The sequence below is a fragment of the Macrotis lagotis genome, chromosome X (assembly GCF_037893015.1).
Source record: "Macrotis lagotis isolate mMagLag1 chromosome X, bilby.v1.9.chrom.fasta, whole genome shotgun sequence".
Classification (NCBI taxonomy): domain Eukaryota; kingdom Metazoa; phylum Chordata; class Mammalia; order Peramelemorphia; family Peramelidae; genus Macrotis; species Macrotis lagotis.
The window spans coordinates 271,573,512-271,587,735 of record NC_133666.1 but is presented as its reverse complement, the minus strand read 5'-3'; the positions used below and the strand labels follow the sequence as shown (position 1 = coordinate 271,587,735).

The 14,224-nt window shown below is 35.8% G+C and overlaps 1 protein-coding gene across 1 annotated transcript in view; it reads left to right on the top strand.

The window, feature by feature from the left end:
- ITGA1 (integrin subunit alpha 1) overlaps positions 1–14,224 on the top strand; it is a 191,129-nt gene that overhangs the window by 92,861 nt on the left and 84,044 nt on the right. The window contains exon 7 of the mRNA XM_074208716.1: positions 10,103–10,251. Coding sequence (XP_074064817.1) covers positions 10,103–10,251 — 149 coding nt within the window. The remainder of the gene's footprint in view (positions 1–10,102; positions 10,252–14,224) is intronic.

Genomic DNA, 14,224 nt, shown 5'->3' with positions numbered 1-14,224 from the left:
TAATGTTAACATTGTAAACTTGAGATTCAAAATATGAAGGGTGGATAGAGAAGTAGAAGAATTGGCTTTGAAGGCAGGAAAATCTGGGTTCAGGTATGCTTCTGTTTCATATATAGGCTGCATGACCCTGCTTCAGAGAAACTAAGGCCTTTGTGTACTTGGGGAAGTATGGTGCATACTGAAGATTAGTTGTGCTATAATTAGACATTTGTGTGAAAGGTGTTGTCCACATTGACAGTTAGTCCATTAAGAGACAAGTCTGGATATACTGTGTTGTTATTGCTCACTTGTCACCAAGAAATCCCATATTGGTGCTTTACCCGGCATACTAGATGCCATGGTCCCTTACTGATATACAGGAAGGAAACCACATCCACAAGACCAAGGACTTCCATAGCATCCAACCCTCACCAGAAGTTCCATTTTCTATAAAATCAGGATATGGGGTGAAATGATTCTGGAAAAGGCAAGTAAGAGGAATATCTTTGCACAATACTCTCCTCACTAAAATAAACATAATGTGCCAGTCATGTCATTATGTAAGTGACAACATCGTCCTCTTTGATTTTGAATGATGAATAACATCATCATTGGGCAATTCTTTAAGGCTAAACTAAGTTGCAGAGCAATAGCTGATATGCATTGGTGGTGAACCTTTCTTCATCTGGGAGTTCTATAAATTGCTGAAATCATGAACTCAGTGACTAATTCATTCATTTAATAGACACTTATCAGGCATATAAAAGGTATAGGAATTCCTGTTTATTTTTTTCATTCTATTTTTAAAGAGAAAAAAAAGAACTTAAAAATGTACTTTATTTTGTGATATCATTAGAGCTAGACAGGACTTCAAAGATTATTTTGTCCAACCCATCTAATTTTACAGATAAGGACAAAGGATGATTGATTTAGTCATGGTTAAAGTGGTAGCTGGAAGTAGCAGATCTGGAGTCAAAATTCAGAATGTCCCTGTTAAATCCAGCACTTTTTTACATTATAGCAGTAAACTGCCTAGAATCTAAAGAAGAAAAATAAATTTGTTCTTTTCTAAAAGCAATGATCAGAAGAAAATGTACAAATAATTGACTAATGAACTTCATTCTCCCATTCGTTTTCTAGAAGTCAAAGTGTCTGCTTGAAATGCTGAGGGAAAAGTACTTTCTTTTTTCCTCTTCCACAAAATTAATCGCTTGGCTGCGGTTACTGCTTTGTTCTGGGCTCTGTCGCCAACTATGATGCCCTTTCTACAAACTTCATTATGTAAAAAGTTCAGTGTCTGGAAAGGATGAGTCAGGCTTAATGAACACCCACTACTTCTTGTGGCAAGGATCATTGTGATCAGCCCCTTCCCCTTTGGCAGGGTCTCATATTACCAATAAGCAGTCAGATCATTTACAAATATATGATCTCTACCCATTCTAATCTATCTTCCATTAAGCCACTAACTTGATTTTCCTAAAGCACAGGTCACATCCCTACTGAATAAAATCCAGGGCTCTCTATTGCCTCTAGACTCAAATACAAAATTGCTCTACTTGGTCTTCAAAGACCTTCATAATCTAGTCCACTCCAATCCTTCAGGTTTTCTTACAATTTACTGGCTTCCTGGAGGTTCTATGAACATTATACTCCATCTCTTGACTCCTAGAATTTTCTCTGTGTCCTAGGTCTGGAATGCCATCCCTCCTCTGCTCTGACTGCTAGCCTCCCTGATTTCCTCTAAGTCCCAACTAAAATCCATCCATTTATAGGAAGTCTCCCCCAACCCCTCTTAACTGTAGTTCCTTCCCTCAATTAATTATCTCTTATTTATCCTACTTTATCCGTGGTTTTTTAAAATACTTGTTTGAAAGTCTCTCCCATTAAACTGTAGGTTCTTTGACTGTAGAAACTATCTTTTGCCTCTTTTTGCTTTCTCAATTCTTAGCACAATCTTTGACATATAATAGCCCTTAATAAGTTTTTAACAATTAATTGGTTTATATAATGTAAGGATTACGGAACCAGGAAAGCTACAAAAGCAAACTTTTGCCTCTGCCACTTGATACCTTACTTCAGTGGACTTCTCTGTTTTCATCATGAGGGCATTGTATAATTAGATGGTTGGTTTTTCTATCTCTTTATTTTACTTTTTTTAATTTTCATCAGCACTGGTTTTAAAAATCCTTCCTTGATAGAAAAATGATTTGAAAAACCTGGCTTATTATTCTCTAAATCCTTGTACAAAATAAATCCTTGATTCCACTTTAAAAATAAGTGAAAAAGACTGAATAACAACTACTCTAATTCTTCTTCCTTCTGTGCTTCAGGAAAGAAATTCATTCATAGGAAATTTGGAAGTACAGATCCTCTAGGAAAAAAAATGTACAAAAATGGGCATGGTTGTAAAGGGCATAGTTTTCTTTCATGTAGCTCTCAGTGCTTCTTTCCAAGAACACTGCCTACTTGTTTGTGTTGACAACCGTTTTGATCTCAGTGGTTACTAACAGGATTGAAATACAGTATTTTTAATAAAAGAGCCAAAGACTGCCCACAAGTTGGCAGTCATCTTCTGAAAAGTGCTCAAAAGTGATCTTCATTTCTTTTATGTATTTAGTGCTCAACATAGAAGACATTTCTAAAAATATCTGCATTCATAAAATCACGGATTTAAAGCTACAGAAAAAAATCTTACAAATCAGGCCATTCCTTCATATTAGAGATGAGATAATAAGACCTAAAGAGATTAGGTGAGGAAGCTGCCTAAGGGAACCTATGATGTTTACGCCTCACTTATTATCACCCTATTAATAAAGAGACATACTAGAGTGATCAGTTCTACTCATCCCATCATTAAAAATTGGAGGAGATAGCATAGCTCCCTCTGCATTTCAAATTCTGAAATCAGATTTCAATCAAGGCCTATCTGCCCTGTTAACAAACAGAAAATTATTACAATCCACTTATGTGACTTTAGGACAGGAGAAGGATTTTCCTGATGCTATTGGTTTAGGGTCAAAACTTGGGGAGTGTGTGTGTGTGTGTGTGTGTGTGTGTGTGTGTGTGTGTGTGTGTGTGTGTTTGTGATTGATGTAGGGGTAACTCTGACAGACATGTGGAAGGTAATGGGATGTCATTTGATAATATGATATTGACAATATGGGATGAGCAGTTCCTAATCATATGAAACTCTATCTGAGGATTCAGTGACCACTCCTTCACTGAAGCTCTTTCAGCAGAGGCCAAATCCATTTATATGTAGTGAATTTCTTTTTCAGATGTGGTTGGATTACATCCACCAAGATCCCTTCCAACTCTGAAATTCTGTGATTTTTCTTATCCTGTGAAATCCAACAAGAGGGGTACCAAGCAAAATACTGTTGTTCAGGAAATTTATGGACAAGGAAAGAAGCTTATATCATTAGAGAAAAGGGCTACACGAAGAAACCTGATCATTGAGGCATGGGGAAAGACAAATTGGGTCAGTAGAAAGGCCAATGGATTTGGTGTTTGAGGATCTGGGTCAAAATTTTACCTTTGCCATTTATTTGGCAAAGGTATTTGGCTGTTGTTTCATTCTGGCATTTTCTCAAACTCAAAAGAACTAAAATGAAACAATATTTTCTCTTCATAACTGCTTTTATGAATATACTACTTCTGCTGAGGTCACTACTCTCCTGATCTTTAAAATTTGTGACCTCATTGTCTTTCTCAACTTCTCACTCACTCTACCTATCTAACCAGTTGTCAAATCTTGCCATTTCTATCTACCCTTCTCTCACAAATGTTTTTTGACATATCCCTAATTAAATTCCTAATTTGCTCACTCCACAGGAACTCTAGTAAAACTTTTTATTCCTTCTCAAACTTCCCCTGGCTTCCCTTCCTTACATTCTCATCTGAAAACTTTGCCTCATATTTTATTGAAAAAAAATTGAGACCATTTTCCAAGAGTTCTCTCTTCTCTCTATCTCCTCTCACACCACCCAAAAGCCTACAGCCATTATCTCCTCTTTGACTGCAGTCTCACATGAGGAGGTGACCTTCTTATCAAGGCAAAGCCCTTTACATACAAAAGTGATCGATCACATTAGTATTGCATCTTCTCCGGCAGGTTGTCCCTTCATCATCCCCACTTTCTTCCTTATATTCAATATCTTCTTGCTATCTACAAACATGCCCATCTTTCTCCCCATCCTCAAGTCACACTTGATTTGTCTATCCTTATTAGCTTCCATCCCATATCTCTTCTCCCTTTTGTGACTAAATTCCTATTTCCTTCATGAAATAGATATATTATTTTTCATATTGTCTCACCTAATAGATTCCTTGAAGCAGAGTATTTTGTCTTTCTTCATATCTCCAGTGCTTATAGCATGGTAGCCAGGACATTTATTAAATGCCTATGTAGTGACCAACTGTCCCCCTTCTCTTTAGTCACACAGTCATAACCTTGACTTGGACCCTCAGCACCCTATCTTATATTATTATGATTAATAAATCAAATCTATATCAAGGGTGGGGAGATAGAATTTTATCATTGGGAGCAAGCCATCAAAGTAGTACATGTCTCCCTGCTGCTAGCCTTCCAGTTCCTGATTCCCTTGTCTCTGTATCCTCCATTGTCTTAGCATCACACACCATCACTATTTCTATTCCTTTGCCCAACCCGCTTTAGCATCTTAAATTATATGGGAGTGCCAGTGTTTGCACCAGATAAAAGCAATCTTACCAAGAGAAGGGTCCTGCACTTGACTATGATCAAATACTGCCAATCCTCACCTTCTTTCCTATTCCAATATCATTGTGTGAGTTTACCACCCATTATACCAAAACAACTGCATTGCATCTGAAAGAACCTAGGCAAAAACTAGGGTTATTTGTATGAGCTTTTGATCTTCTAGCAATTAGTGAACAAGGCCTTGTTCAGATTTCAGTACTCCCTCTGACATGTGTAAAGCCTTAATTGCATCCCATTACAACTTTGTCTTTCTGATTTGGAACAGTTTAAAATTATAAGAAAAAGACTCAACACTTCATTGAGTAAGTTGTCTATCTTTGAGTTTCCAGTTTTCTTACATATTTTTGCTATATTCATGTTTCATTTTAGTTGTTTAATATGTGATCAAGGGGATGTTCTCTACTTCCTTGGCAATAGTCATCTTGCCTGTGTCCAACATGTTTTTGTTCTTCTTGGCCATAGGAAAACATGGAACTACTGTATTTAACTAGCTGTCAGATGATCATTAGAGCCTTAGATCAAGTCGTACACATTTACTCTATTGCCCTAGATATTTAATTCAGAAGACTTCTATTTGCAATATACTAGAACTTTTAGATATTACCAGCAAGAGGTAACATTTCCAGAGGAATTCTTTGAACTGAAGCACGCCCAAACAGATCTACAGCAGGCCTTCTCTCTTCAAAAAAAAACAAAAGTACAAAACCCAATGTTTCCCATGCTATCTACTTGAGACAACCTGAATCAAAATTAAAAATCATTTCACTTATGACAATATCAATGCTAAGTTATTTTTTTAATCTGTTTTAGTGCCTTTTCTTAGCTCCAGTTACATTCTTATCATTGTTATCAAGGAATATCAACAAAACTGCTTTTGCATTAGATGGAGAAAAAGCCATAAAACTGCCTTCAAAAAAGCACCTATAAAGTAAACCTGAAAAACACTTTGAGCCTGCAATAAAAGATATGACAGTATAAACATTATGGAGGCCTTATTGATCCTCAATACCTAAATATTACATTGTTTTTAATAATAAATGAGAAAGATATAAATATGCCAAATAACGGTACATTACCCTAAATAACACCAGTAAATTGTGCGACTTGGTATAAAAGTGAAATACACTAATGGAACATTGTGTATATTGTTTGCACCATGATCCATCAAGAATGTAGCATGATATTAAACCAAGGCTAAGTTGAGAGAAATTAATTAATTTTTAGGAAAATTATTTATCTACATTTTTACCATGCATTTTTACAACCTTTTCCTTCAGACATTTTGAGTACTGAGTCTGATTCATTGTTTGAAGGCTCAAACCAAAATCAATGACTAGTTTGTGCAATCCTACCCCTCCTCTGGCAATTTTTCTTCAGTAAAGACAAGGCAATGAACTAGACCTTCCTAGTTCCCTGTTTTACAGGCCAGCTTAGTACAGTACATAGTAAGCTCCATAGGAAAGGGAACTGGTCCCCATTGTTGAGCATGCTTGCTACCAATCTGATGAAAGCCTGGAGGTTGATAATAGCATTCAGTTGAATAATAATTCAACATTTGCATGAAACAATTATGCCATGATTATTATAAGGTAATAATTTGACTAATTCTTTCCAATTGACTCTTAGTCCAGGATTCCTATCAGTGATTTCCAATTTGTTCTTTCATAAGGTTCCTTATCTCTCTACCCCTCTACCTTTGAAGCAGATGAGAGTTGTGTGGCAATAGTTGGATTTAAATTCTGGGCAAAATTTCAGAATTATCTTCCCATTCCTTTTGTTAATTCGAGTTAAGCTGATCGTCAACAGAGATAGTCAACCCCTTTCCTGAGTACAGCATTTTCCCTCTTCCATCTCCAGAAATAGACTCATTTCTCCATGTGGATGACAGCCTAAATTTTTTTTGTTATTTTTGTTTCTTGGTTGTGATATGACCCTTTCCCTAGACTGAAAATTAATCTTTGGTCCCCTCTCCTTGGAGAAGAATGAAAGCAGGCTTTTCCTTATCTGTGCCAAAGGCAATAGCAAATATAATTATTCAGGCTTGGAGACTCTATGCCATTCACCAGGGAATTGATTTTCTATTTCCCACTCTTCTTATTTTCTCACATTTTCTTATTTCTGTCTTTTTTTAGTTTTAATTCTCTATCTCTGCTGTCATTTATTTTTGTTTTGTTGCGTTCAATATTCCTGTGTTCCCAATTATGTACAACTTTTTATGGAAAAGAGTCAGTTTCAGCTGTGGTCAACCTTTGTGACCTCATTTGGAGTTTTTTTTGGCAAAGATAATGAAATGCTTTGTTATTTCCTTCTCAGGTAAATCCAGTGCATTTATTTTGTTAGGCAATCCTATGTACAGTTAGGAAATGTCTAAGACTAGATTTGAACTCAGATCTTCCTAACTCCAGACCCAGCACTCTGTCCACTGAACCTAGAGCTGTTTCTAGGTGACTACAAAAGAACAATGTCATTATGCACACTATCTCTTACCTACCCTTCAGAAAAAGACAAAACATATAGAAAAATGTGAAATAAATGATTCTTGACTTTAAGGAAGACATAGTATATAGCCATCTCTATACACATGAAAAGAACTGCAGAATATTAGCAAGTGTAACATAACAAAAATTGCAGGATTTGGTTGTAGGTTTAAATTCTAGGCATTCTTTAGCCATTCAGTCCTTGATTCATTCATTGAATTAAGAAAGATTACCAGGCTAAATATAAATAAGAACCCATCTTGGAGGGAATAGCAAATTCTGAAGGTGAAGAACATTGGGTTGGATAAGTATGGGAAAGTTTCCTAGAGGAAGTGAGATTTGAGATGAACCTTGAAAGAGATAGAAGGGTATTCTAGGTGAACAAAGTACACAATTTGGGGGTAACGTTAAGAGATTTCCCTAGCAAGACCAGAACTGGGGAATGGTGGAAAATATAGTGAAATAGATTGACTGGAACTGGATTTTGAGGATCTTGAATGTGTACTAGAGAAACTTGGAGTTTCTCATGTAAACAATGAAGAACTAAAGAGAAATGACTTGGTGAACTCAATATTGTAGAAATATTTATTTTTAGTAGTATACAGGATGGTTAGGGAGAAAACATTCAGTGTAATTTTAAGATGATCTATTGGATTTTGAGTTATTTTTAGAAACTTCAGTGGGTATGGGGGTGATGTCCTCAATGGGAAACATTTGCATAAGAGAAGCCACTTATCTTACTGAGAACTGTGTGCTTACAGGTAAGAATGTTAAAGATCACAAAGATAAATAGTGATGACTAATTGTCTAGAGATCCACTTTAGCCAAAGAATTTGGTCTTAAATGCAAACTCAAAGGGACATGGGTCTGGAAATATTTTAAAAAGAGACAAAGAATATAAGAGAGAAAATATTGACAACTTCTCAAGAGTAGAGGGGAGGGGGAAAAGTGCCTTTAGAGCCTCTCAGCATGGATATTTCCAGGTCAAAAGACAGATTCTTTTATTAATGATGATCGGTGAGCAGAAGTGAAAAAGTTATAGGACAACCAGGTAGAAGGTCATGACAGGATCACAAGAAGAGGGAAGAGTAGAATTCAAATGTTTATGGGAAGTGCCTAATAATATATTAAAGTCTGATTATAACCAAAATTCAACTGAACTTCAAGCATGTTAACCTATTCTTTTAATGATTCACATGTCTGGTGGTGATTATTGCTTTTAACAAATCATTATCTCTTGAATGACACATTACTGTTATCATGACTTCAGAGAAAGGATATAATGGGAAAATTACTTAAGGAAAATGAGTCTAAAGGGTAGGCAACCACCCAATGGAAAAGCTATCTACAGCTGTTTCTCTTTCTCTTTCTCTCTCTCTCTCTCTCTCTCTCTCTCTCTCTCTCTCTCTCACACACACACACACACACACACACACACACACACACACACACACACACACATAAAACTTGAGATTCCTATGTTTGGCAGTAAGCATCATCAGAAATGGTGCCTTAAATTAAATTATATGATAATTTCAAATATGGGAGACTTCAGGTATGGAAAATCATGGGCTATCAGATTTGGATGATGTGTGGTTTCATTTTGCTAAATTGCTTTACCCCACCCCACCTTTCTTTTTCATTATTTGTTTCAAGACATTGGTTTCTAAATTGAGGATCAGGGAGGCATAATTCATAAATAAAGGTCATTTCAAAATGGAAGGTTTCAATAAAAATATTTAAGATAGATATTATCACTATTCTGTGAGAAAAACAAGAAAATTCCACCATGGGGAGTATAAAATAGAGAAATTGTAAAGCAGGGCTGAAATTGTATGTAAGCTGAAAGAACAGTTGTCTATGAAGTGTGGTTTGAAAGGAACAGAGAAACTCCCCTTTCCCCAAATAGCTCCTCCATCCAGGTGTCAAGATTCCATTTCTTTGTGAAATATTTCACTGTTGCCAGGTATCCTACACTTAAGGGCAGCTAGGTGGCACAGTGGATAGAGCTCTAGGTTTGAAGTCACCTTCCTGAGTTCAAATCTGGTCTCAGATGCTTTCTAGCTTGTGACCCTGGACAAATCACTTAACCTTATTTGCCTCAATTTCTCACCTGTAAAGTGAACCAGAGAAGGAAATGGCATACCACTCCAGTATCTTTGTCAAGAAAACCCCATCAGGATCATGAAGAGTCAGACAATACTGAATTGACTAAACAATAACAAAAGTGCTCCCGGAGGTTGTCAAGGAACATCACAGTTAAACATATATTCATATGTAGAGTAAAACATGAGGAGAGAACAACTGGAAAAAGGAGGAAAGAAGACATGTCATAATTGCAAATAATCTAGTCTAATCTGACCACTTTTTAATTGGCAGGCAGAGTCAGAAAGAACATTAAGAAACCTGAAGTCTGGAATTTATAGAGAGGTGATGCTGGAAGCAGGGGGAAATATAATCAAGGATAAATGTAATAAGCTTTGAAAATATGATCCATAGTTAGCATTTCTAGGTTATGTCTTCAAGCTACTGATACCTACTGCGTGGTTACCCATTGCATCCTCAGTCATCACTAGTCATTTTAACTTTTGGCCTGCCACTCGACTTTGATGTCTCTAGAAAAGATAATGAGACTGGTGAGTTTGTATAACTCTGCCTCACTTAAACCCAGTTCATGAATAAATCAAGAAATCATCTTTGGCCCTTTTTGAAAATGAAGGGCAAACAACAACAACCCACAGCATCAAATGGATAAATAGTAATAGGAACACCAACATCTATTCAAAAATCTATGTGCAAAATTGCTATTTTATTTTTTATTCTATTTGCTCAAATTAAGAAAAATTGAAATTGACTTTCCATTGTATGAATTTTATATCTAATAGTGGCTTGCTTTTTTTTTTAGGTCGGGATTGTCCAGTATGGTGAAAATGTGACCCATGAATTTAATCTCAATAAATATACAACAACTGAAGAAGTGCTCATTGCAGCTAATCAGATAGAGCAGAGGCAAGGGCGCCAAACAATGACAGCTCTGGGAATCGATACAGCAAGGTATGTACATCAAAAATGATTCATCAAATTAGAAGTCTCTCCAAGGTATAATTTATGTTTTCATCTTTCCCTTTTGTTTTTTGGTACATAGATTACTGATTATAATGTTATCTCAATTTATCAAAACATTTTGAAGGATCTGAAGCTATTAATTGATTGATTAATTCACAAGAGATGAATTTGGGGTTAGAAGGAATGTTTTTAGCTATCTAATTCAACATTTCTCTCTTTTTTATATATAAGGAAACTGGGAAAAGAACAGCAGCATGACAATCAGCAGATTTAATTAAAGGGGACTGATTTTTAATTATTATGAATTTTTCAATTAAAATTATTTAATATTAAATAAATTTTATGGATAGATAACTCTTTAGAATAAATTAACTATCATCTTATTTTGATTTCTTCTCATATAAAGATTTGTAAATATGTAGTTTAAAATGCAAAACATGAAAGGAAAAAAGTTTTCTTTCATGTTCTTCATTTTTTCCCTTTTCTCCAGAGATTATCTTAAAGATACAGAATATTTCATAGAATTTTAGAGCTGGAAGGAATGTTAGAGAATATCTGTTCAAATCTCCAAATTTCAAAGATAGAAAAAATTAGGGTCAAGAAAGGGTGTCTAACAGTTAATTATTGTCAGAGGTAGCTTTGGAATCAGGGTTTAACAATTGACCCGCAGTCTTTGTGGCACACTATTCCCTTTTAATCTACAAAACTGCTATCTTTTTCAGGATATCATTGATTTTCCTTCACTATATGAAAAAAATTACCAAATGATATTTTTCTGTCTCATTCAAATCTTGTTTTTAACATTGGTGCCCTTAAAGAGAATCCAAATTTGCAAGCATGTCATAAGGAAGAGAAAAACAGAACCACAAAATATAAAATACTGTTAGGAATGTTTCTCTTAATCCTTTTCAATTTGCTGCTGATTTTGAAAGGACTACTATTTGCTTATGTTTTGGATGTGTTTCCAAGCTCAATATGTTAGTCCTGTGAAAAGAATTTTTGGCAAATCAATCCTTCTGATGGAGAAGACTCTTCAAGAGTTAAAAATTCAAAACATCACATACAGTTGATAGTCTCATAAACTTTAAGCTGGTGTGTAGTACCAGTTTCATAAACCACAGAAGAAAATAATCACTTAGAGATGGGGGTCTGTCATTTCACATTCACCTGCCCACTAGAACACCAATTTATTTGGCTGGAAAAAAAGATGGAGAACGCATGTCCTTCTTTGGGCATGCTTCTTGCAGGCTCTACATAAGGGAAGAGGACTGCACATTCTCACTCAATGAAATTGAATTTGAAAATTCTGAGCCTAGGGATCCAGATCTTTTCTGAGTGTAGTCACTTTGTGATTCTCCAGCCCTGAAATAACCTAAAGCAATGGGTCTGGCTGCTAATATTAGCAATAGGTCATCACCAAATATTTCTACTGACACCAGGACCCAGATGCAGTCTCTGTTTCCACATATCAAAGAGGGTCTACAGAGGGATACTTTGAGTGGATATAGGCCTTAAGGTGCTGAAGAAAGAGTTTTCTTTTTCTTTTTTTTTTTTAACTTTTGCTGTTCTCTTCTATTTCTTTTCCTCAGGGATAGCTCTACACATAATTTTGATATACACACTCTGTTTTTACATTCCCTAGCTCATTTTTTCCATACCTTAAATGAGATGATATTTGTAAAGGTCATGCATTTAAATTTGTGTTCACTCATACATCTCTTTCTCCTACCCTTCACCAGGTACCATCACAGGAAGAGATGAATGAAATGGGAAGGAAAAAATATTTATTAAGTGCCTAATATAAAGCACTGTGCTAAGTGTTTTACAAATATTTCATTTTATTTTCTCAACAATCCTGATATTATTATCTTTATTTTGCAAATAAGAACATTGAGGCAGAGAAAGGTGACCAGACCCTAGGTCATTCATCTCTGAGGCCAAATTTGAATTCGAGTCTTCCAGTACTCTATCTACTGTGCTTCTTAGCTCCCAGATCTCTAAAGATGAAATTTCATAGTGACATCTGAGTGGAAAAGATCTACTGGGCTTTCCTCAAAACCTCCAGAAAATCTCTCTCTCACACACACACACACACACACACACACACAAGTATACAAACCTATCCTGCCTATAAGTAAGGCTAACCCTGATTCCAGTGCTAGCAGATTTAATATAAGGAAATATGACAGGAAAACTTTTCTGATACTCTGCTTCTTATTAATTCAATTCTAGCCCATTTTGACAGTGAGATAGAAAGTACTGGTATTTTTCAGGAGCTGGGGGGCAAGGTGGGATGGTAGAGAGTGGATAGAGGGCTGACCTATGAGGCAAACCTAGGTCTGACACATGCTATCTGTGTGAACTTGAGTTAAACTAATTAACTCTTTGTGTCTGAGGAAACCCTATCAAAGAAGGATATGATTTTAAGGAATTGAGATCATCTAACAATAACTGATAAGATTTTGTACTTTAGATTTGCAGAGCCCTTTATGTATACCATCTCATTTGCACATCACAAGCACCTTGTGAAGTAGATATTGCAGGTATTATTTAATTAACTCCAATTTATTGATCAGAGAGGATAAGTGATTTTTAACTCATGTTTACATAGCTAGTGTTAGAGGTGAGAGTTGAATCCACACTTTTTTTTTCTGACTCCTAGTACAATATTCTGTTAACTGTAATGAAAGCAATAACTTTTGTATAATATTTACTGTGTTAAGTTCTTTATAGTTATCATCTTATTTGATCCTCACAACAACCCTATGAGGTAGGAGCTATTATAGTACTCATTTTCAGATGAGGAAACTGAGGTGAACAGAATTTAAGTGACTTGCCTGGGGTCAGTGAAGTCAGATTTGAACTCAAGTATTCCTAACTCCAGGCATGATTCTTTAATCCCTGTGCCACCTTATTGGACCCTTTCCCACCTCAGGAATAAATACGCTGGCATGCTGTCAGTGGTCCGGAAAATTCTGTAGTGAGAGGAAATAGATTGAAATATGTCTAGGAATGTTTGACAAAATAAATAAAAATACATTTTTAACATAGATGTTAATTTGTGACTTTCTAAATCAATATACACCCTAAATCAATATATTTTCCTTGAATCTGACACCATTCTTTTCAGGTTAAAGAGAGTTAAATGGTACAGGCTTTAATTTCTAGATCTTTTAAAAACATCTTACCCTTTCTTTAAGAATATTGGCTTTTAGGGGTGCCTAGGTGGCACAGTGCATAGAGCACGGGCCCTGAAGTCAGGAGTACCTGAGTTCAGATCCGACCTCAGACCTAGCTGTGTGGCCTTGGGCAAGTCATTTAATCCATTTGCCTTGCAAAAACCTAAAAAAAACCAAACAAACCAAGAATGTTGGCTTTTTAAGTATATGGAGAATAGAAATAATTAAAATGTACTTTTGATAGAAATAGGAATAAGTACACACAGTCATCCTAGGTACTGTTTTGGAGGTGGGAAGGAAAGAGAATGGGGGTATCATTATACCTCAAGATATAAATGTTTCATCTTTCTAGTTAATGTTCCAGTGAGTCATTCATTCTGCGAATTGTCATATCTCTGTATCCTGAATTTAAAAATATGTGTATATACATATTGGTGCAGTTGTATGTAAGATGTCCTCTTCATTCCATAATCCACAGAGAGAAGGATAAGAGAAAGAAGTGAGATGGGAATGAATACACTCATGCAAATCAATCCCACCCCCACATACATATACACACACACACACACACACTCAGTTGTTTTGTTAAATTGTGTTAAATTCTATTGAAATTCCTTTCTCATACCTGTGCATATTTCTACCTTCTCTTTCTATGCATATTTCTACCTTTAGTTCTCTTTCTTTTCTCTTGACCTCTCTACCTCTAACAATCTCTATCCTAGAGCTCTCTAAGCATTCTCTGCCATACTCATCACTCCAGTTTATCTCATTTTATCTTGCCA